At 36.8% G+C, this 23,826-nt stretch overlaps 1 protein-coding gene across 4 annotated transcripts in view; it reads left to right on the top strand.

The window, feature by feature from the left end:
- The window catches only part of CTNNA2 (catenin alpha 2), a 535,735-nt gene that overhangs the window by 474,652 nt on the left and 37,257 nt on the right, over nt 1-23,826 (top strand). For all 4 annotated transcript variants that reach the window (XM_075752786.1, XM_075752785.1, XM_075752787.1 and 1 more), the window contains 3 exons: nt 273-473; nt 15,472-15,623; nt 22,251-22,364. In XM_075752786.1, the coding sequence (XP_075608901.1) occupies nt 273-473; nt 15,472-15,623; nt 22,251-22,364 (467 nt within the window). The remainder of the gene's footprint in view (nt 1-272; nt 474-15,471; nt 15,624-22,250; nt 22,365-23,826) is intronic.

Below are 23,826 nucleotides of genomic sequence, written 5' to 3'. Positions count from 1 at the left end.
TTTCAAAGAATTACAGGTTGCAACTCCCAGTATAGGTTAGAGGATGTAGCCCAGTCCCCTTTTAAAGATAAATATCACACTTGGGATTTTTACTGTTTTGTGGCATAGCATCACAGAATGCTATTTATTTTGCAGAACTGGGTAAGGATTGATATCAATTTTTTAATGTACTGACATTTGCCTTTTACTCAAATCAGTAAGCTTTGCTATGAGGGAGAACGAAATGAAATGAGCTTTTTTTGTGGGTTTTTTTTTTTTCTCCTACATTCCAGAAAACCATATTCTGGAAGATGTGAATAAGTGTGTGATTGCTCTCCAAGAGGGGGATGTCGATACACTAGACAGAACTGCGGGTGCCATCCGAGGCCGTGCAGCCAGAGTTATTCACATCATTAATGCAGAGATGGAAAACTATGAAACTGGAGTTTATACTGAGAAGGTACTGGAAGCTACCAAACTGCTCTCTGAAACCGGTAAGCTTACTTGAAATATTGTTCAATATTAAGTCACTTAAAACTTTCAGTTAGTTCTCTGAAATCTGTAACTCAGAGGGGAACCTGTGCTTGAAAACAAGACATAAACAATAAATTAATGACCATGAGTGGGTTTTTTTATTCTCTACTCAATGTTACTGGAGAAGTCATATTGACAAAAGCCGTAGAAGAGAAGAGATTCAGTAACCCATCAAGGCTAGTCTACTTCATCAAAGTTTCAATGATTTGAGTAAATAATACACAGCCTTTTCTTCAAGTTGATTGTGTATTATGTGTCTCTAGAAAATGATTACAAACGTTACGCTGTGGTCTGTGCAGGTGAATGTACTTGTCGGTGACTGAAGTTGTGTTTCTAAACAGAACAATTTTACATTGAAAATTCATTTGAGCAAGTGAAAATTTATTAACTGATTGAAAAAATATAAGAGTCTACTACGTTATATAAAAAATACAAAAACTGTAAAATAAACAGTTTCTATAGCAATAGAAAAGTCTGCTAGATGGCTAGGCTGGAAAAAACACTGATTTTATTTTATTTTTTTAACCTGTTTTTACCTTCACAGAGCAGGGGTTGGATTCATCTAAGTATAGGTGATTACGTCTAAGCTGGTCATTTTAGACTCCTTTATACTCAGTATTATCTGTTGCTATGTGCGTCTGAATTGTTCAGTGCAGGCAGTACTATCAAGTGCTCTCATCTTAAAGCAGTGGTCTACATTTGTTCCGATGAATCATGCTTTGAATTTCATTAACTTTACGGACCGGGTCTCCGCTCGCTGTACAAGTGACCAGCTGTGATATAGGTGTGTGTTCTGCAGATGTCTGAAAATGTCTGAGCTGATCCTCCCTGATCTGGCTGCTCTTGCTCATCTGGGCTTTAAAATCATCAAGATTATTTTCGAAGGAACAAATGAGAATGTACCAGTTCAGGACACGACAAATGCAACGTTCAGACGAAATCTCTCTGTGAGATAGAAAAGCAAAACCTGTTGTAGCTCTGGCAGCCCTTGTGTTAGCTTTGAGAACAGAAATCAGCAAAATTGGCTAAAAAAAATGTTAGGATGATTTAATAGAACTTGTGTTATTGTTGTCCCCAGCTTATTATTTTTTAGCCCTAAGAGGGACCCCAAACCCTAATTGCACAGATAAATCCCAATGTCCAAAATCAAGCATTTCTTCTTTTTCTGACCTTTCTTTATGATTTATTGGAAATTATAGCTGAAGGGTGGATGCTTGTGATGGCGATTATGACTAGAAAGTTGTGCTCGAATACCCAAAGTCCTTGCGAATTTATGCCAACGATTTGACTCTGGTAGAAATTAACTGTCGCAGACTCTTTCCTGGGAAATCTGCAGAAAGACGTTTTTGTAGAGAGGTCAGAAATCAGGACCATGATCTTCAGCCTATGGTACGCATCCCATTTGGCGCTACGCAGCCATTTCCTCCGCAGCATCCACGTTCCCTTTACATCTGGCTGAACCCATATAAAAATATGCACGTACTCCTAGATACCCATTGCTCTCTATCCATAGGTACACTGAGGCATATGTAGACAGAGACCAGCCCTAGGGGAGAGGGCAGAGTATAAACGGGCATAGGGTGAGCTAAATACCATTTTCACCACTTCATTCTAGGTTGAAGAAATGAGTCAGTAAATTCTACCTTTTTTAATCAACAATCATAGAGAAATAATAATCAATGCCTTTGTAAATGGCCTGAAAAGCTGCAGTCAGAAATTGTGCTGTAATACTAATGATCCACATTCACATCTGGCGTAAATTGTTTTAGCTTCATTGGCTCCATTGAATTTGGGCCCATTCCGTCTTCTGAACTTCTGCTGCACAATTTGTACATGACGTACAGTCCTTAACATTTAAAACGTGATATTTTTTAATTATTTTTTTTTATTACTCACAAGTTTGCTTACATTTTACAAAATACAAAATCAGTAATAACTTTGACTTTGAGGAACAAAGGCTCAGTCTTAAGTACTGAATCTCAGCATTAACAAGTTGATGTTGTTAAGATGCACTTAGTCCAGAGCTTCTAGCACTTAGTTATATTTCAAATTATATCAAAAAGTGCATTAAGTACAGGATGTAAATATTTACTGTGCCTATTATTGATCTATATGACTGTGCTTTATAACTGTCAGTTAGTCTGTTGAAAAATTATTAACAAAAAAAATTTACAGAACACTAGGTCAGAATTTTAGCCGAATAAAAAGCCTGAAGATAAGTTTTGCTTAATAAAGAAATCTTAGCAATAGGAAGAATTCTTCAAAATCTCTCTTCTACCAAAAGGAGGCTTTAACACAAGATTACAACAAAATATTTTACCATATCAAACTGTACAGAGTATTTTCTTTCTGTGAATTCATAATACCAGTTCATAGACTTTTTAACTAAGCTAAAATTACAGTACTCATTCCATTGATCCCTTATTGGGTAGTAAAAAATAGGGGGACTAATAAAAACAATTTTCATATCAACCCACCTAAAAAACACATGACACTAAACTTTGAGGAAAAAGCAGCAGCAAACCTTATTTCTTTACCTTTGAGCTGCACGGGGGCAAACCCCAACCCTCTGGGTTTTCATATTATTATGTGAGTACTGGGTTTGATTCACAGAACACTATTTTGGAAAGAGAAACACCTTGCTAATGGGATTTTTGGGGGGCAGGAGAAAATACATCTTTAATGAAAGTAATAATGGTAGGTTCTGAGAAATTGAAACTATGTAAACCTTACTTCAATGACTGATTTCACCTTAAAGTTTTATTTGTTTATTGTTTTAATTTACAGCATTTGGAATACATGGGCTGGTTTGTTTCAGTGGTTTAGTGCTTTCTTGCCTGTGCTTGACTAACCCACTGCCTTTATAGCCAAGTACTTGGTAGAGGCTAGATTCTTATCTCTGACAGCAGTATTAGTAGTGACGTATTGGTTAATGGCTTTTTAAAATTGCGCACTTTACTTTTTCCTTTAAAACCAAAATGAAAACTTGACTCTCGCTTGCTGACTTTCTTATAAATCCAAGATGAAAACCATAAAACCACAGAGTCTGTGAGGCTTACTGGGAACAAAGGCAAAACTCAGGGATTTTAGTGGATATTAATTGTGTGCAGGAGTAAACCAGAGCTTCAGGGTTTATTTTTTTTATTTGCTTTTTTGGGCACTGTGAAGTTTTACTAAGATCTTTGGCTTGGTTTCCTAAAGAGCAAGGGCCAGGGTCTCCCTGGGGCAGCCCCAGCCCTGGGCATCAGGCACCTCGGTGGGGACAGGGATGGCCTGAGGCCAGGCTGGGATGTCCCAGCGGTGGGAGTCAGGATCAGGCCCACTGGGGTAACTGGGGTCAGACACAGCCCAGGGATCGGTAGGCAGGGCCATGCTGATGGCTCCTGTTAAATGTTATGTTGGTCTTCAGCACTTCTAGAGAAGTATACAATTATCCTAGTACAGATGGTCCATGAAAAAAGGACGGCGAGAAGGGTGGGAAGGAAAAGAGAGGAGAAAGAAAAGGTGAAGAAAAAAGGTGAAAAGCAAGGGAATAGAATAAGAGAAAACAGAACACAATTTCTGTTTGAATATTGAGATCTTTCGTACCGCTCAGCACCCTGTCCTAGCAGTGACCGAGGCCAGCTGAGAGTGTCCCATGGACTCTCGTAAGGAGGAGACTGAAGTCTGCTCAACCATTGTTTGAGAAGCGGTAACAACTGAAGGGAAGAAGCATGAGATTCTAAATGGGTAAAAAGAATTGTCCATAGAAATAAATCAAGTAACAGGCAATGAGGTTGAATGGGTTTTTTTTAAGATTTCTGAAATGCAGGGAAGAGAAAAAGCTGTGACATTCTTTGAAGTTCAGAGGGTTGAATTTAAATTAGTAGGCTTTGCAGGGTTGTACTGAAAGGGAGTGAATGGGAAGCGAAGGAGAAAAAGCAGAACAAATGGGACCACAACTAGCTGAGAAGGGTTGTAAAAACTTTCCCCTTGCCTTTCCTTGCCTTTCCCCTTGCCTTTCCCCTTGCCTTTCCCCTTGCCTTTCCCCTTGCCTTTCCTCTTGCCTTTCCCCTTGCCTTGCCTTGCCTTGCCTTGCCTTGCCTTGCCTTGCCTTCAGTTTGCATTGGGATGTCTCTAACTGATCCTGGAAGAGCCAGTACCACAGTACTTGGGTTACTCACTCCTGGGAAGGATGTTGGAAATTTGAAATAATCTAATTCATACCAGAAATTAGAGTTCCAGCTTTAAGCATGTTTTTAAATTATCATAGTAACTTTGTAACTAGCTGTTTTTAAGTAGGTCACTCTCTGACTTCTGTTTTGACTAATTTTTTTTTTATTTTGTCTTTATCAGAATGGACTAAAGTTCAAAGTCAGCACTCCTGGCAATTCAGCAGTAAGCCTGTGAGAGTTTTATCAGGAAGAGTAGGACAAACTTTAAAGATATTTATCACTAGGAAAAGGCAGCTCAATGATATTATCAAAGCTAATACTAAAATGTGGTAAAGATGGATTTTTTCAGAAGTGATGTGAAGGGAAACAAAATGTAGAAGCAAGAAGATTAATTTAAGCATAGCTGTAACCAAAAAAAAAAAAAAAAAAAAGCATATTGAATCAGAGGGAAAGCTAAAAATTGCAAAATGGAGCCTATTTAAAAAATAAATTATGTTAAATTCATGTTTTATGGGCATTTCAGGTGGTTATAGTACAACTTATGGGCACCATCATCCTGAGAACATGAGATCATTTATCCAATGGTTTTGATGAAATAACGGCTTTCATTCTGCAAAGCACTGTAGCATTTTCTTTAAAGTTTTGCTAAACTGAAATCCAAAGGTCAAGGTATCACAAAAAAGACCCCACAAAACATTTAATGCATTATTTAAAAAATTGGTATTTTACAAAAGGACCAGAGAATACCCAATATTATGTTCCACCAGTGCTTGGTTTGATCCAAAGAATTTTTAACCAGACAGACTGCCTTCGATATGCAGAGGAATACAGTAAGAAATCATGTAAAATATATTCTCAAACAATTAAATGCAAGACCATAAGAGATGAATAAATCACCATGGTGTCTAAAAGCTTAAATACTATTTCTTTTTCTTTCCACTTTTAGAGTTTAAAAATAGAATATAGTACTAAAGGAGAATATAACGTAATTGATTTAGATTTTCAAAGGCTTTTCATAAAGTCCTGCACACACAGCTGTTTGGAAAATGCGTAACCATGGAGTGAGTGTTAAGGCCTTTGATGGATTAAGAACTGGTTACAAGGCACAAGCAAGGCATAAATGACCATAGCTCAGCAGGCAGAAAGGATAAATCCTGTGATGCTTCCGAGGTCAGCGCTGTGGTTGGTGTTGTATAATGTATTAATTAACAGGTGAATAGACAGAAGCAAAATTTGCCAAAAGGAAAATCCTGGTTTGGTTGGTGGGAGTAGGAGAGTTTCCTTATCAGAAAGAAAATAATAAAAGATAGTCTTATTTAATTTCTCTAGGTAAATAGAACAATTTTTAACCCTATTGTCTACACTGACAGGAAGGCTCTCAGCTAATACATATCCTCAGAAAAAAATATGGCATCATTATGGACAACTGGGCAAAGATACCTCTTCCATGCACAACAGCCCTCTCATCAGTGTGTAGGATGTTAGCCTGTACATTAAGGAGGATATGCACTGAATGCCCCAAAGAGTTGTTTCAGTTTTGATCTCCACAACCTGAAGATCTTCCAGAAATGGAAGAAGTTCAAGATATGAGGATGACAAAATTAAAGAAATATGGGGATTTGGAGGTAAATTAACTCTACTAGAGTTTAAAAAGACTAGGAATATCTATTTTGGATGTGGCAGGCACCTTGGATAATGAACAGTAGATTAGTATGATAGAAGTGCCCATTTTCATAGACCATTATTATTTAGTTGTGGTTCAAATCTTTTCTCAGAAAAACATCTTGTGTTCTTAAGAGCCATTTTTTAAAGTAAGGAGGGTGGATGTGGAGGATACCGAGTGTAGAAAATATAGGCAGAAAAATGCAGTGCATATTGACTAGTTCCACCAGAATGTTTTGTGAATATGTGTGAATTGTACAATAATCTTTTAAAATAAAAACACTGGCATTCCTTGCGTTCCCTTGCCTACGCACACCTACGAACAGATATACACAAACTTACAACTAAAGCCAGACAGAGTGTTTTGCTTGTGTTATATAAGCCATTTTTTGTCCACATCATGCAACTGTTTTCTTAAGGGGATTTTTTGAAGAGCTGCAGCTAGGTTTATTTGAAGTATTAACCAGAAGGGAGTTCCGTTTAGTAGTAATAATATTTTGGGGGTGCTCACTGTATGTAGTCTTTATTTGCACAAGTAGGCAGGAGAATGAGTGAGACATCTGAAATTGGTGAGACATATATGTCCCTGCAGTCATCATTGGTTATCCTTCTTTGTATGCTTTGTGATGTGTAGGCTGTCGTGACGTGATTGCCTACTCTGCTGGCCACGAGGCACCTCCCTGCAGACACCGCTTACCTTGGTTCTCCCCTGACATTTTATCTTTCTGCGAATGACAATTCAATCAGGACAAAGTTTGAAGGGGTTGGTCTAGGGATATTTTTTTGTTTGTTTTTTGGGGGGTTTTGGGTTTTTGTTGGTTTGGTTTGGTTTTTGTTTGTTTGGGGGGTTTTGGGGTGGTTGTTTTTTTTTAATTTTATGTGTGTCCATATCTCACAATACTTGGTAATGTAACTCCAGCCATCTCATTAATTTCTATAATGTGCAGCTCACCTGTACTGCACATGAGGAAATCAAAGTGTTGCATTACTATGTCTATATTGCATAGTTGTGTATGCCCACAATAAAGTAGAAGCTTTCTGTGAAGTGCCAGAAGACTCACTTAACACATATGGGCCAAAGGGTCAGGACTTGGCTGTAAATTCAAGGCACCTTGAGAACATTGGTTTTATGGTCTGTGACTAAACCAGTGGTGCAGTATATTGGCAGTGAAGGCTGATTCTTCCTGAAAGTCTTGTGTTTACTGCAAAACTCTATAGGGTATGTGGTTTCATTATTTTACATCTATCCTTTAACCATTTCATTGGGAAGAAAGTGAATCAGTAAACAGCAAGAAAAGAAAAAGATGATCTTGTGCTTTGGACTGTGATGTTTCATCCTTTTCCATGCCATAGCACTTAAACCAGCATGCTGCAAATTTTACCCTAATTTTGCTTTTCCTTTTCCCTGAGTGACCAATGTGAGATGCATAGGGTTTGATACCCAGAACTGGTGAGGATTCACATTTTTACTGATGAGTATTTAGCTGTAACAGAAGTCAGTGACTGTTCTCTGAGTGATAAACACTCTGAAAACACAATCCAGCGATGTAAGACACAGACATAATTATATATGGGCATTTCTTCATCCATGACAACCAAAATATTATTAATATATGTACGTGTATGCATGATATGTCTATGCACAGTGTGCACTACAAAGATACATAGATGGAAGCATACATCAGCCCAAGGAACAAAATATTTAAATCAAATCTACTTCTCAGAAAACCAGTTGGTCTAATACTGTTATATATTGTTTAATTTATAAAACTTTTTTATTTTTAATTAGCAATATAATAATCATGAGTGAAATGTTGTAAATTATGATATGAAACCAGGGTTTAATAAACATTTTGTGAAATATTTAGAATCTTCTGATAAGGAATTTATAGTTCTTCTAGAAAGAGACTTTGACAAACCTTTCAAGCTAAATAAGGTGTCATTTTTGATTCCTTATTCATCCTTCAAACTAAATTGAGAAACTATGCTGTCTTCAACAGAGTATGTCAGTTATCCCATAGGAATTATTTTTAAATACCTGTTTAAAATACTTAAACTTTCCAGTAACAGACTGTATTCTTTCCTCAATTAAGTAAAAAAAAAAAAACCCACAAAAAAACCCAAAACAAAACCCAAAAAACTCCAAACCCAAAAAACCAAAAACCTAAACACTAGAAGAAATTTCATTGAAAACTCTGAAATTTTAAGCTATAGCTTTGTGAATTTCCTGTACTAAAACCTCTTAAATCTGGATAATGATTGGGTTCTTTTCCTAACAGAGCATCATTTTTTAAATGTAGCGCGTCATTCATGGATTTTTGATTTACTAGTCTTCCTTGATAACCCTTAGCTTACAGTACTGCCAATCATTCTGGATACGTGACATACACAACTGTGATGTTCAGTAGAAGCACAGATTCTCTGCAAGAGATTTTCAGGGATCCGTCCTTCATCTTTTAGCAGTGTAGCAGTCCAAACCTTTAGACTGCCACCTCATTCTCGAATAATCTTACCCAAATCAGACCAGATTTTTACAGGCACTTAAGGGCTATTTCGATCAGGTGATTGGCACCTAAAATTACATGTCTACATCTCTATGAACGTGGCATAGGGAAAATCAAATTTCTGAATGGCAGCTACAAATGTTTAAATGAACGCAGAGCTACCGAGACTGAGCCCGAGGGCAGAACTGAATATACAGGGGTATATGAGATCAGTCACTTCTCTGGGGATCAAGCATCTGGTTTGTCTGAGGCCAGTCTGGCTCCAGAGAACAACCTCTGGTCTTTGAGGCGGGTGATTCCCTTAGATCCAAACCCCTGGATACTAGAGACTCGATTAGGTGCTTGTCAAAAATAGTCTTCCGGATAGAAAAAATGCCCCAAAGTTGAGACCTTTGGGAACCGTTCGGTTCCAGTGAGGTTTGGATGAAAAGTAGCCACTTCTTCCTCTGCCAGTGCCCTCCTGGGCACCCTTCTCGTTTAGAGCCAAGAGTGTTCCAGGATTTGGTGCAAGAATGGGATTTATTTATGCCTAAACTTGGTTGTCCAAAGCAGACATCTGGTCAAAGCCAGTCGTCTGACCTCCCTTTCTGTTCAATGGGCAGAGGAATATCAGAATGTGATTCAGCTGAACTTGAACTGCTTTCTTAAAATCCGCATGATTAATAGTCTAATGGGAACATCTATTGCTCTCCATTTGGTATAGGGAAATGCAGATTGCTGACTTTCAAATGTTCGCAGTGAGATGAAACCAGGCCAAGGTTCCTAACTCCTATTGATGCTACTGGGAATTAGAAATCGGTGCACTTGGAGACGGACCTTGACCTTTATCGCTTTTTTGTCTCTCAACTCTCCCTTTCTAGGTTACCGAACTTTCACATCTACTCAAGTTTGTAAGGAATTTGCATTCCTCAATAATAAGGCCATAAAAGTGTTAAAATTAGCTAAGCATTCATTTAATCTTGTATATAATGAAACTTAATATTCTAATGCTATAAACAATAAAGCCCAAACTTTTTTTTTTAACAATATCAATAATGTTATTATGTAACTTTTGCCTGTCTATCAAGTGATCTTATTGTTCCCATATCATTAAACAAAATTTGTGGCTATGTTTTTAAGTACAAACACTGCAGTACAAAGTGATTACCATAGGAGAAAAAGTCAACAGAGAATATATTTTTAGCAAATCAATAATTAGTTGATAATTTGAATATGTAGGAGATACAGGTGGGGTGGGAGAAAAACAAGAAAAGCTTTAGAGAAAATATTTTCTATGTGGAGCAGGATGGTTCACAAGAAAATACAGGTTGTTATCAAGACATGAATTCACCCATGGTGATATGCTATTTTTCTATTATGCTGGTAATATTTTTTTTTTTTTTAAAATAATCAATAGATGAAATGAAAGTAATTTTAACTTTATTGTTTCCCAGTTTTTCTCCAGCAGCAGTTCAGCCGAGATTTTGTTGGCAGTGATCTTACTTTCAGTGCCATTGAAAACTCATTTACAGAAAGGCTTTAAAATCTTTATTTGTTAGAATGACAAAGTCAGTGAATTAGACATGTTGGTATTAACTTGGGACCTGATTCTGTCAACATTTATGCAGGTGCCTAATTAATTCATGTAGTTAGACTGAGAGATGTTAGTGGATCACATTATTCAGTCTAAGTGTATGCATAACTGTTTTCAAGACCACAGCTCAAACTAAGAAAACAATATTTAATTTTTCCCCCAAGGTATTGATTTGCTTCTGAATCTGAAATTCATAGCCAATCTCTCTGTACATAATAAATGAATCATCCTCTTTCTGATCCAGCTACAAGTTTCAATGCCAGATTCAGATTTTATGCCTTTGCTTGTAGCTCTTTCACTGTCGGCATAAGAATATCCTTCTTTGTACAGTAAATGACAGAAAAGATAGACTGAAGGTTTTGTGGGTGCAGCTGAATTCGGTTATTCCCCATACGTAACTGTAATGGAGCTCCTCAAGTGTGGCTCAATGACCTTAACTGGAGAATATTACAAATCTTAACTTAATTTCCAAAAACTTTACTGCATTAAATGACAACATATGCTTAGAGAAACTATAAGGAATAGTATCTTATTAGTTTAAGATGTTTTTTTCTTGTGTAATAAGAAATGAGCAATGATGTAAAAATGTAATTGGCAAGCAAACAATTCATAATATGGTTTAATAGCTATTTCCATTTTGAAACAGCAGATAATGTTATTGTTTACTAATGTAAATTAAGGACTAAATTATAGCCAGGTCTGCAAGGTCAAAATTGTTGAAACGAGTTTTCATACCCAATGGGCAGTCCCCGTGGTAATACATGTGGTCAAGAACAAGTACCTCTTGTTCACCAAAACAAGCAAAATGTAACTTTCCATATGCTCCCTGTGGCATGATGCTTATGAATCTTCTACTGCTGCTGCTTGAATGAAAGAATGGAGTCATGACTATTGACATCTTTCCAGAGCTGTAGTGAGAAAAATTGCCTGTGGGGCTTCAAGCCAGAACATTTTTGGTGTAAGGCTTCATTGGCTGAGCTGAAGAAGGTCTTTAAAATTTAGGTGGAAAGGGAAAAATAAATCCCATAGAGAATATGGAAAAATATCATAGAATCAGAGTATGGTTTGGGTTGGAAGGGACCTCACAGCCCATCTAGTTCCAGTCCCCTGCCATGGGCAGGGACACCCTCCACTAGCCCAGGTTGCCCAAAGCCCCATCCAACCTGGCCTTGAACACTGCCAGGGAGCCAGGGGCAGCCACAGCTTCTCTGGGCAACCTGGGCCAGGGCCTCAGCACCCTCACAGGGAAGGATTTCTGCCTCCCATCTCATCTCCATCTGCCCTCCTGCAGCTTCAGGCCATTCCCCTTGGCCTGTCACTCTCTGTCCTTGTCACCAGTCCCTCTCCAGTTTCCCTGTCATCCTTTGACAACTGAGCTCTGCTTTGTCCTCTACCTATGTGTTCCTCGTACATTCGTTCCAAGCAAAGGGTGGTTGTAAGTCCAATAATGTTAAGTAATGTATGAATTTAAAACAGCTCTCAGAAATTAAATGTTTATTTCTGGTGAGGAGCGTTTGTTGTGTCACATTTTGCACGATCTGGTGCAAAAACCCTGTAGCTGCCTACTATATACTTTGACAACAATTTCCATGATACCGGGGGGAGTTCTGGTTTAGCAAGTAAATAATGTCTTAAAATATTTCACTTCTATATCTCCCTTGTAGATCTTTGTGCCTAAGACTACAACTTCAGAGGGTCTGGTTGTAGCCAGACTAGCATAACAAATGCAGCGTGTATCCCTGCCTGCTTTTGCTGTGTGCTTTCATATTCATAGGTCAATAATTGTAGCCTGAATAAAATGTTTAGGTGTTAAATGTAAATTACAATATATATGGCAAGAAGAGAAATTAATTGCACTGGTCAACTAAAAAAAGCGTTTTTATCTTTTTTTTTTGGAAAAAAATCTTTGCAGTGAACTCTATCAGGCTATGAAAAATTTCCTTGAGGAGTTGGTGGAAATTCCTTCATTTGAGTATTTCAAACATGATTCAGAAATAGCTTCTAGATAAAGCATATAGAAGCGTTTATGTCATTTGGACTAAATTATGTTATCAAAAAATAGAAATATATGTCTGGATACAGCCACAAAATATGGATTTTTAAAAAAAAAACATTTTCACATCTGGTACACACACTACAAAAATCTCAGTTGGGCACTCAAAAATGGGCATAGTACTCCAACTAGAACCTCACTGTGCAACTTCACAGTATCTTCTCCCAAGTCTTTTTTATATATTGTAATCGATTGACCTTTGCTAATTTTTACAATAGCATCCCATTGTTAGACACATTACAAAAATCCATTTGACTTGTCTTTCTGGTTTGACAACATACCACAGAATTATTCCTTGAGATGTTTTTTCTCATGAGTTCCATGTCCACCTTATAGGAGTTTAATTTACATTTCCCTTGTTTTGCTCCTAAGAATGTCATGTGTGGCCATGTCAAAAATCTTACCAAAGTCAAGTTGTGTCATATCTACTGCTTCCCCCAACCCACTAGTTAGCTGCCCTGTCAAGGAAAATATTGCAACAGCTTGATGCAACCTATTTTGACAAGTCCGTTACCTGTCTAACATCTGCTTATTGTTTACAGGATAATGAAACATTAATTGCTTTACATCATGTTTCATTTTCTGTGTACTGAAATTAGGTCGAATATCCTATAATTCTTCCTTCTTTTCTTCCCTACCTTTATAAAAATAGTTATCTGCTTTTTCTTCTTTTTCTAAATCTCTGGAACTTTTACTGTTATTGTTTTTCTTGCATTCTCAAAGATGGTTCAGAAATTGTTTTGATTATTTTCTTAAGAACCGCAGTGTCAATCTTACTATGCTCTGTTAACTTGAAGACATATTTAATAGATACATTTCTTTATGTTTATGTAGATGTTCTCCAAACTGACCTTTCCTAATTCAGGTCTGTTGTGCTTACTATTAATTATGTTAAATACCTGACCACCTCTGCTATTTCTGAAATTCTAAACAGAAATGTAAGGACCCTAAATATTAGGGCTCTTTGCCTCCTTTTCTGTTGCCATTTTTTGCATCTCTAGCTTTACCTGTTTTATCCCTATGACTCTAAATAACTTTTCTTTTATTCTTTATGTTTAGTTGTTTTCATTGTATTTTTAATGATTGCTTTTTGATTTTCAGGCTAAAGACTTCCTTATGCAATCATATTACTCTCCTACTACGCTTTCAAGTGTTCCATTAATTAAGATAATTTGATATATGCATTTATGAATACTCTTTCCAAAACTTCAGCTCTCAAACTCCTTTTTTACTTAAAATGTTTCCCTTCTGCCTAACAATGTTTTGTTAATGTTTACTTTTCTTAAGTCTATTGTTGCTGTCACTTTTTCCTGTTTTCTCCAATATATCTCAAGGACTGACTGCGCGTATTGAACATTATCTACATGAAAGATACAATTCTGTTCTTTCATCTGTGTTCATGAACAAACATATATATATATATTTGTATATACATAGGCAGAATAAACAAGATTTGAATAGATATATCCCTTTAAAGGGTTCCCTTTTAACATCCAGTGAGTGATACTTAAATGCTGGAAACAGGAATGTTGAGCTCATTGTTGCTGTTAGTTATTCTTCAAAATGTAAACTATTCTTGAATCATATTGTTTTTGTGGGTTTTTTTACTTTAAATCAGATACTAAGTAAGATGCATAAAACATAGTTTTCATTATGAGTAAGACACATTTAAGGATGTTCAGTGAAGAAGAAAATGTGGTTTCCTGCCACAGTGACAGTTTACTTCCTAGGAAAGATTATCACTGCTCTTGATGAAAATGACAGTGGGGATTTCTCTTTGTATTCATCAGGCTACAAAAAAGTGTAGTAAAACTAGGGTCTAGGGAAAAGATGATAAAGCAAGATAATATTGTAACAAAAAAGGCAACTGAGTTAGGAATCATCTTTTCTTGATCTTCCAATTAATGTGCCAAAATTATAAAGCCGATGGTACATGATCTCGATACCTAGATGCTAGCAGGTGGCAAATAATAAAAAAGATGTAAATATAATGAAAAGATGGTTATCTATAAAACTCAAGCTTGACACAAGTTCTTTAAATTTGTAAGAAATAATTCCAATGGATTTTGTGTCTAGGTTTCTAATGAAGCATTGATTCTATTTTTTCCTGTGGTGTATGAGACCCCAGTCCTCCAATGTTGATGTTAAAATATTGAAGAACAGGAGTAACTAAGTACAGGAGTATAGGTGTATTGTAATTATCGGCACCTGATGTTCATGTTCCTGTTTGTAGGATTTGGGTTTCAGTTGTTAGAGGACTGATTTGGGGAACATTTATCTTTCGGCATATGTGATATGCAGAAAGTGATTACACCTTCAAAGGAATCCTGTATAAAATGTGAAGAAAAGCCTCTGGTTACTTCAAAGAATTTTACATATGTAAATAATTGCTTTAAGATATGTATTCATGAAGGACATAACACAGCTTATAATACCATTAGCTTATATCTATGGTTATTTTTTATGTTATATACACGATGAAAGTGAAGAAACAGGATGTTAGTTTATGTGCCTTCACAAAAGTCATTTACTAGACTTTGCATTCTAAAGATATTTTGTCCCTTATACAATTATTATTATCCATTATGAGCTAGATTGAAGTTAATTATCTAAATTAGTAGGCATAATGGCTACTTTTTGCTTTGATTATTTGGTATAAATATGTACTGTGTTCATTCCAAGTTGTAAATGTTTTAAATGTTCTTTACTGATAGCTTAGATAGCTTGCAGTCGTTTAAAAGTTAGGAAATCACACTTTTCAAAGGAAGCTTTACGTTCTTTGTTGTGCAATTGGCAGACAGAATATGAAGATGGCTATTTTCATGCTTTCAGACAGTGTGCTCTGCATGTGTCGAGTCGGTATAAACTCACCCCATGAGCCTTCCTGGGTCTTGAAATTGTAACAACAGTATGTACCATGTCTACTGGAAGGTATTTATGCCCAAGGGCAGGGGAAAAATGCTCACGAAAGAAGGTGTCTAATCTGACTGCCTTTCATTTTGTTTAATCTAGTCATGCCACGTTTTGCTGAACAAGTTGAGGTTGCCATTGAAGCTTTGAGTGCAAATGTGCCCCAGCCATTCGAAGAGAATGAGTTCATAGATGCCTCCCGCTTGGTTTATGACGGAGTTCGTGACATCAGGAAAGCTGTTCTGATGATAAGGGTATGTAAGGTACCTGGGAAATAAAAACTGGGACTTACAGGGAAGTGTCACATTGGATGAGAGGAACATAAAAGCTTCTTGGAATCAACTTTGTTTCAGAATAAGACAGAAAACTTGACACTGAAGCAAGTATGAAACAGAAGTATGTGCAGCAAAAAAGAATTTGTAAGTAAAGAGATGAGGGTATCTTAGGGCATGAACTATGGTTAATTTGTTAATCACCTAGGAGAAGATTTGATCACAACTGCCAATAGATGGAAACTTCATTACTGTTTCCATAGTAATAGCATTAATTTGCAAAGATCTTCAAAGTTTGTGTAGAATTTTGTTGTTTGTTTTTTTCCTAATGTATGTGTGCTGCCTAGAATATGAGGTAAGTCTGGTTAAAATCTAAATGAATAAATAAATTTTCTTGCTGCTCCAGTGAGCCTCTGCAGGGATGGTTTTGAATGCTTACTGAGGTAAAGAATGTGTCATTTCAACGTCGACTAACCAGTTGATTCAATTTGCTTAGGCATCTTTTTAAAAAACCAAACAAATAAATAAAAACCCCCACAGAACAACGAAATTATTGTTAGAGTAGATGCATGTCTTGCTTTTCAGTGTAGTCTGCAATCAAAGATTAAAAAAAAAAAAACAACAAACCCAAAACCAACAAACCAAACCTGGTTTGGACATCTCTTCAGCAATTGAAACTTATCTGAAACCTAAATTACCGTATATCCACCCCAGTGAAAGTGTCAGCCCACCACAGAAAGTCACGTCCAAATAAAGCTATGGTGAAAATCACAGAGAAAACTGATGAAGCAAACAACAGTGCTAAAATAACAGCTCATCGCTTTGGGCAAACAGGTACCACACACTTGTGGTTGTGAGCGTAGTATGGCAAGTAGTATGTAAGTCATGTATGTAGTATGTAAGACTTCAGGCAATTGGAGCACTCCTCCAAAATAGCTTCATTTCAGTCATCTGTCACTATGTATTAACATTTACCCAAAAAGCTTTTTGACGGGCTTAATTTTATAACTGCGAAACATAAATGCTGTCCCCTACCCAGTGCTAATCTCAGGTAGCCTGAATGATAGTCATGACTGACGATGGGGACAAACCCACCCTGTTTTCTAGGTTTGCACCACTGGGGTATTTGCAACTCTTCTCGACTGCGATGGAAACGAAAGATCTGCGTAGGAAAGGATCTCCGTTTTTCCTTTGATTACCCAGTCCCTTAGTCAGTAACAGCAGTTTCCAAACTTCTCTTAGGACAAGAACCACTTCTAAGCACATTTTAATATTTTTATAGTCTCTCGTGAGTCATTTTAAACTGCCTCATGAGACACAACCATCAGGTGGGCTCTGCTATCGCCCCATGCTTTCCCATCCCGTATGCAGAGTTCTGGCTTCCAGCACCCACCTGTACATCAGAGCTGTCCCAGAGAGGTTGCCATGACACTGTCCATACTGGGTGAGATGTTTCTGCTGAGCACAAAGCACCATTTTAAATTCTGGAGGCACGTTCACTTATTTCATTGCTGTCTTATTGTTATATTAACCACTAGCTTGGAAGGCTGATCAGCATGCAGGCTTTGCAGTCTCCTTAGAAACATCCCAGGTTGCTTTTGCCATTGTATCACCACCACTTTCCGCTCCTTGTGTGATATGAGTTAATGAATTCTGCTTACTCAGATTAGGAAGATGCATTTTTGCATTCAGACAATTAACTTATTTATGGAGCTAAATGTAGTGCTCCTTACCCAGGCAGAGAACTAAAGGACATAAATGGACTCATTATCCTTGTGAATTAACTGGGAAAATCCACATATATAAGCTTACATAGACCAGAGTTTGCTGAATCAGAACTTTATTTTCTGTAGAAAACAAAATTATTTTCAGTTTGAGACACTCTTTAGTATTCCCATCAGAACATCTCACATTGAAATGGAATCTATAATTAAAGGGTGAGCATTAAGTTGTAAAAGACAGTCTTTAGAATATTTTTATCTAATAATCCATTAAATCTCATGTACCGCTTTAATTCATGCTGTAAAGCTTCTTGCAGAACTATAAAAAAAAAAAAAAACCACACAAAAAAACCCAAACAAAAAACCTCAACCTTGCGAACTTTTTAGAGCATCTGACATAAACAATTATTTTCAGGCAGTAATTGTTCATGTGCATGCCATGAAAGATTGAATTTATCTGAGATGATTCCCTCATTCCATGGAGGAAATAAAGCCACTTCTTAAATTAATTTTTGTTGGTATTATTACTTTTAGTAAGCTGAAGGAAAGGGAGATAATCTCTGTTCTTCTCTTTTCCCTTGAAAAGGGGAGATTTTATTGTCGTTTTGGAGGAGAAAGGAGACTCATTTTTGCATTGGGGACTGTTATTATGATCTATATAGAAGAAAAAAATCTCTTTCACAACTTAAGAAGTAGTATAAATAAATTTAGGAGTGTAATTATAGAACCTAAAGATAAGATAGAAAATAATAACTTAGTACCAACATCTTTTATATTACTGAGTCGGGATCAAATTACACTTTTTTTTTCCATAGGTACTTATGAAATTCTCACAGTTATTAGACAGAAACCCTCTCTACACTTAGGAAGAATCACAATGGCACCTTTTCTCTTTCTTATGTATCTCCAAGGCCAGTCTTCTCTCTTCACGTATGGTCTTTGCTATTGGCAACCTCACAGTTAGTTGCATCTACGTTAGCATTAGTGTTACATTTGTTTGGATCAGGAGTGCACTTTTGGAGCCAATCTCCAGTTGTTCCCTCTTGCAGTGCTTTAGTTACAGATTAGTCTTGAAGTATATAAAATTGATTCTTTGGGGTGATCCTGGAAGATGTGCTCTAGGAGCATCTTAAATGCATTTCTATTCTATCATTCAGGGAATTTCAGTCCATGGGAACAGACTAGAGTGAGCCTGAATAAAAATTAAATGAGGGCAGTGCAAATGTGGGGTCCTTAGCACCAGCGGTTTGGATGTATAAATCCTCTTCTACTCTTCCACACTTGTCAGTGTAGGCTTAGCCGTGATCACCCATGGGGTAGCCATTGTGGTGAAATCCAAAGTGCTGTAACGTCTCAGATCCTCTGGAAAATTAGACTTGGTGCAGAATCCCATCATCTTTTTAAATAGCTTACCTCCAGTGGGTGCTACGGGGTCCCTTGTCTACATCGACTGCTTGTTGCTTCTCAGGTTGAATTTAGTGTTCAATTTTACTGTGAATCGTTAAACAGCTGAAGACCTGCTGTGAGAGAGGTTCTCTGGCTTTGCCGCTCAGGTGTTGCAATTGCCTTTTTGTACAAAAACAAATTAACAGAATAGCATGGAGTTGAATAGAAGTGCATATTATAAAGGATTTTTTCTTCTCCGTCTTTTAGAATTAGAGGGTATTTTCATGGTAAAAAAAAAAAGGGGGGGAATATTTCTTAAGTCTTTCTTTCCTCTCATTACAAGGTTAGCTTGACTTGGTGTTTATGGTGCTGAAATTCTTATAATTGCATCTTACAATTTTAAAGTGCATATAGCAGTATAACATAGTGGGGTTTCTATTTCATCAAGTATATTTGAATTGGTGAAATATTAAACAAATAGCATTTAGAAATCCACATATATATGCCATATTATGACTTATAGATGCATAATTCACGTTTTTATACTTAGTTATAAGAGATAAATCAAAATCATATTGATGGAAGATATTTTGTTTACACCAAGATCTTCAGTCTAGCAGCCAGAGAGCTATCATAAAAAAAAAAAAAAAAACCCAAAACAAAGCCACATATTAGAAATAAAGCATGCATCTTAAAAGAGAATATTTACTGGGTGATTTATTTGAGATTGTGAAAGGTTCTTCTTCACTGGGAGAATTCATCTGAATTAGATGAATGAATTAAAGAATATGCTCTATGTGTAGTAGAGATAATGTATTTGACAAAAAAATAGTCCTGGGAAGTCTTACGGCCTGTGCTACAGAACAGACAGACTAAAAATTATGAAAATGGTCCATTTTTCTGCTGAAACCAATGAGTTCAAAATCTATTAATTTTGAAAATTACTCTAGCTCCTTCTGCCACTGATGGTTGTCTTAGTTTTGTTTGGAAGCTGTCTCCATGTTTCCTATGTCTGTGTGACCATCGGTTCAGGTGTCTGCAAGACTGATTCAGTCCTTCTGTCTTCCAACTCAGATAAATTAATTTCCAGACTTTGTTGTCTTGGAAACTGGGTTTTAAATACCAGGGACCAGTTAGTTGTGCACAATTAGAATTATTATGGTATGTTTAGAAGGCCCTGCTAAAAGTAAAAATCTTCAAGTCAAGGTACTTCAATATAATATTTCTTTTTTTATACCTTTGTGTCCAAACACATAGGAGACCCTATTATATATAGTATAGAGAAATTGGATAAAACAAACAGGGCAAGAGTGAAAAGCACACCACATGTTTGAAATGGCAGCATACAGATAACAGTTGACTATTGTTCTTCATGTAGCTATTTCTGGAAGAAAAGGAGGGTGTTCAATTCACCACACTTGAAAACCTGAAGAGCGTGAATCTGAAAGCGAGTTTTGAATTAGATCTCACTTGTACAGAGGGGAAATATGAAGATTTCTTGTGCTTATAGTATTATTAACAATTGCCTTAACTTGTCCTTTTGGTTTGCACTATATTTTCTCCAAGTTCAACATCTATACTCATTAAGTTTCAATCTTTAAAGACCACAAATTTTAAGATTATGAATGTCAGGCAGTAACGACAATCAGTTTTTTTCTGAATGTTTCTTCTTCTTTAAGAATAAATCCCTGAAACATAGCATTTTCAGAATATTGTAGCTTTTCAAGAGGCATCCTCATGTCCTTACTGGTTATAGTGTTGAGAGTTGTATGATTAGTAGCTGGTTTGCTTATGGCAGATTTTAAAGTCCTATCCTGCCCTCGGGAAGCTGAGCAGAGAAAATAAAGTGATTAAAGGCGATTGGAAATCAAGACCATTAGATATTATAATGACGGGTACCAATCTTTCTTTTTTTTCCTGTGGCAGTAGAGAAAAGATAAATTCATTTTTTCACCTAACCTTCAACTCCTGTCTATCCTGTTATGTACACTATTTGTACATGCATCTCTGCAGAGATGCAGCCTGCGTTTCATTACCATACTGTCATAGTTGGTTATTTCTTCCTCCAGCGCTCAGCATCAAAACACGTATTTAATTCATACTCTTTCAGCCAAATGAAGATGGCTGTGTTTTGCTCTCCCCATCATGTGCACTTCACCATGTAGCTAGCAAAGCAGCTGGTTTTCCATTACAAACAGGGATGTGCACTTCATCTCGGAAAACCAGGCTGTAACATAAACGGCGCCAAAAGACTTCTCTACATTATGTTAGAGGGTTTGGACCAGTTCCTGGTGACTGAGCATCTTCAAGACAGAGCCGTAATGACAACTGGCAATGATTAGCACCTCTGCTAGCAAACTTGACGTTGCCTCCAAGCATGAAATGCCAGCATGGATGATTTCTTCTGTAATGGTTGGCCCTCTAGGTTAACACTGAGGCATATGGGTACCCAGTAAGGTGAGGATTTCTCTGCACAGTCACTGTGATCTTTTTTTCTATTACCACTATCATGTGTTATACCTACAGAAGTTGTTCGTGGCCAGATTGTTGTACTAGATGCTATTCAAGCACACAATAGACTATAATCTTCCTTCTAAAGACTATTTCTGGTGTTGCACCATCTGTATTAAATTTGGTACTAAATAGTGAATTTAAGGTAGGCTGTCTGTACATACATGAGGAAATTTGGGGGTTTCCTCCTAATTTTTTGCTAGAAGGTGAAAAAAACCAAACAAACAGATCCATCAGTTGTGGTTTTTGGTTTTTTTTTTCCCTCTAACCTTCCAACATTTTAAACAATCTGAAGCCAACATATACATGTCTAGATTCAATCAACCTGCCCAGCGACCCTTACACCATTCGTAGCACCAGCAATGGACATAATGTGGTTTGAGTTTAGGGGATGAGGCAAATTCCAAAGGTCTGTAACTGAAAAGAATCATGTGAGCCAATAAGAAAAAGCACATTATAGACTTTACATTTGCTTGAAAACCAGTTGACATCATTTATGTTTTCTTTCAAGGGGAAATTTCTTATTTGCTTTGATAACTTATTCCTCCAGGATGTTAGTTACTTTTTCCCCGGTGTTTACTTTCTCTTTTGAAGATAACATGGAGATTCTGGTAATATAATAGCATTTAGTGTCCATTTATATATGAAATAGCATTATTTTGAAATACTGCATTCCGGTTGTTAGTGTTTCCAAAGGATATTTGTTCCTGGAACTGTATTCATCATGTTAACAGAGTTAAGAAAAGTTGCAGCAAGGTAATGATAAAAGCCATTTGTAAAGAAAACTAGAGTTGAAACAACTTAATTTTTGAGACAATTCATTTTCAGTTCTTGACTGCTTGGGCAGAGAAGTTAATTTAAAAAGAAAGAGAAAGAGCATTTCCTGGGCAGGTAGTCGATGAAATAAGAGCTTACTGTACATAGGACTTTGTATCCTCTATAAGCTTGTCATCTCCTCTCTTTTGCTTTCTCTGCCTGTGTCTCTCTCTAGACCCCTGAAGAGCTGGAGGATGATTCAGACTTTGAGCAGGAAGATTATGATGTTCGCAGCCGAACAAGTGTTCAGACTGAAGATGACCAGCTTATTGCTGGCCAGAGTGCAAGGGTGAGTATAAAACCCACGTACTACATTAAGCATCTGTATAGCTACAAATAAAGAGCTATGCCTCGGAAAGCAAATGCAGTGACTTCAAATCTTCAGGGTCACTTAAGAAAGGATAGGAGTAAGTTGACCATGGTGTTTAAAATTTTTTTATGTCTCACCTATTTGAAAAGCACTGACTTTATTGAATGGTCTTCCTTGGGCTTATGGAATGCCTTGTATCAACCTTTTGCTCCTGCTAGTGCTGTAGGAGAAGACCTTGCAGGTTTGGAACATGTTGAATCCGTAGGAGCAGTCAGTAAATTAAAATAAATAAATAAATAAATAAATCCCATCAGGCACCATGTGCTGTAACCAGAGAAATCTTACATTAGTCATGTTTCCCAGCGTACAAACCTGTCAAGAAGATCTGTTTAAGTTACCGAGTAGTGCCTGTAATTTAATTGTAATTGAAGACATTTGTTACTGAGTCAATGTAATTTTACCAGGGTAATTACATCATGATAAACTCAAGTCATTGTGATTTGCGACCTCGGCTTGTGCATGGGGATTGCAAATTAAGTTGATGAGTGCTTCAGGGGTCACAGGTGTTGGAGAAATGAAGTTTGTTAATGCTCAGGATTAAGCCACCATCTGATGAATGTTTACCTTTTGTTAAATAGGCTGCTTGGCTCAGATTATAAAAAAAATCAACATCAGAATATAATTTGGGGGGGCAAATGACATCATGAAGATATATTTGACTGGAAAGAGAGTTTAACAAAAAAGAAGCCTTAAAATTTTCCAGCAGAGAACCAGTGGGGAACTGGGAATTACCTGAATAATTTTCGTGGCTGTGTTGCACAGGTCTGCGGTTTCTTCTGATAAGTGCTAAAAGTGAATACTCAAACACTATAGGAAAAGCTGGTAACTTTTTGTATTTTAAAGAGCATAAAGTCCTGTTTGATATATTCAAAGAATTGACTACTAAAGTAAGTCTCGGCTGCAAAAGTATTGAGATACAGTATAGTTATTTCACAGTCTTTTTTATTTTTTTTCAGTTACATCTAGGATTGGGTAGCATTATCATCTTTTCTTGATCTGAAAACCAAGTAAACACTGCAGTAATATTTTTACTCAGAATCTAGTTCACCTAGGGACTTAGGAGTCTTAAATTCCATTACATTTATTGCGGTTATTATCACTGCTGCACTTAAAACCTTCTACTTTGATCAGCTACACACTGTATAAACATAATACATTATAAAGACAGTCCCATTCCTGAATAATGTAGAATGCAATATGTCACAAGAAGCAACAAACGATGAAAATCTAGAATGAAAACACGTTAAGCAGAAGCTACCCAGTCCACACTCTTGAGTGACTCATTGAAATGAGTCTGCTAAGCAGAATAGTATCTTATTTGAACCTTTTCTACATAAAAGCTACATTTTTATGTGTGGAATGTAATGGATTTGTTTAATAT

The sequence above is a fragment of the Balearica regulorum genome, chromosome 4 (genome assembly GCF_011004875.1).
Source record: "Balearica regulorum gibbericeps isolate bBalReg1 chromosome 4, bBalReg1.pri, whole genome shotgun sequence".
NCBI classification, from domain to species: domain Eukaryota; kingdom Metazoa; phylum Chordata; class Aves; order Gruiformes; family Gruidae; genus Balearica; species Balearica regulorum.
This window is presented reverse-complemented; position numbering and strand designations above follow the sequence as displayed.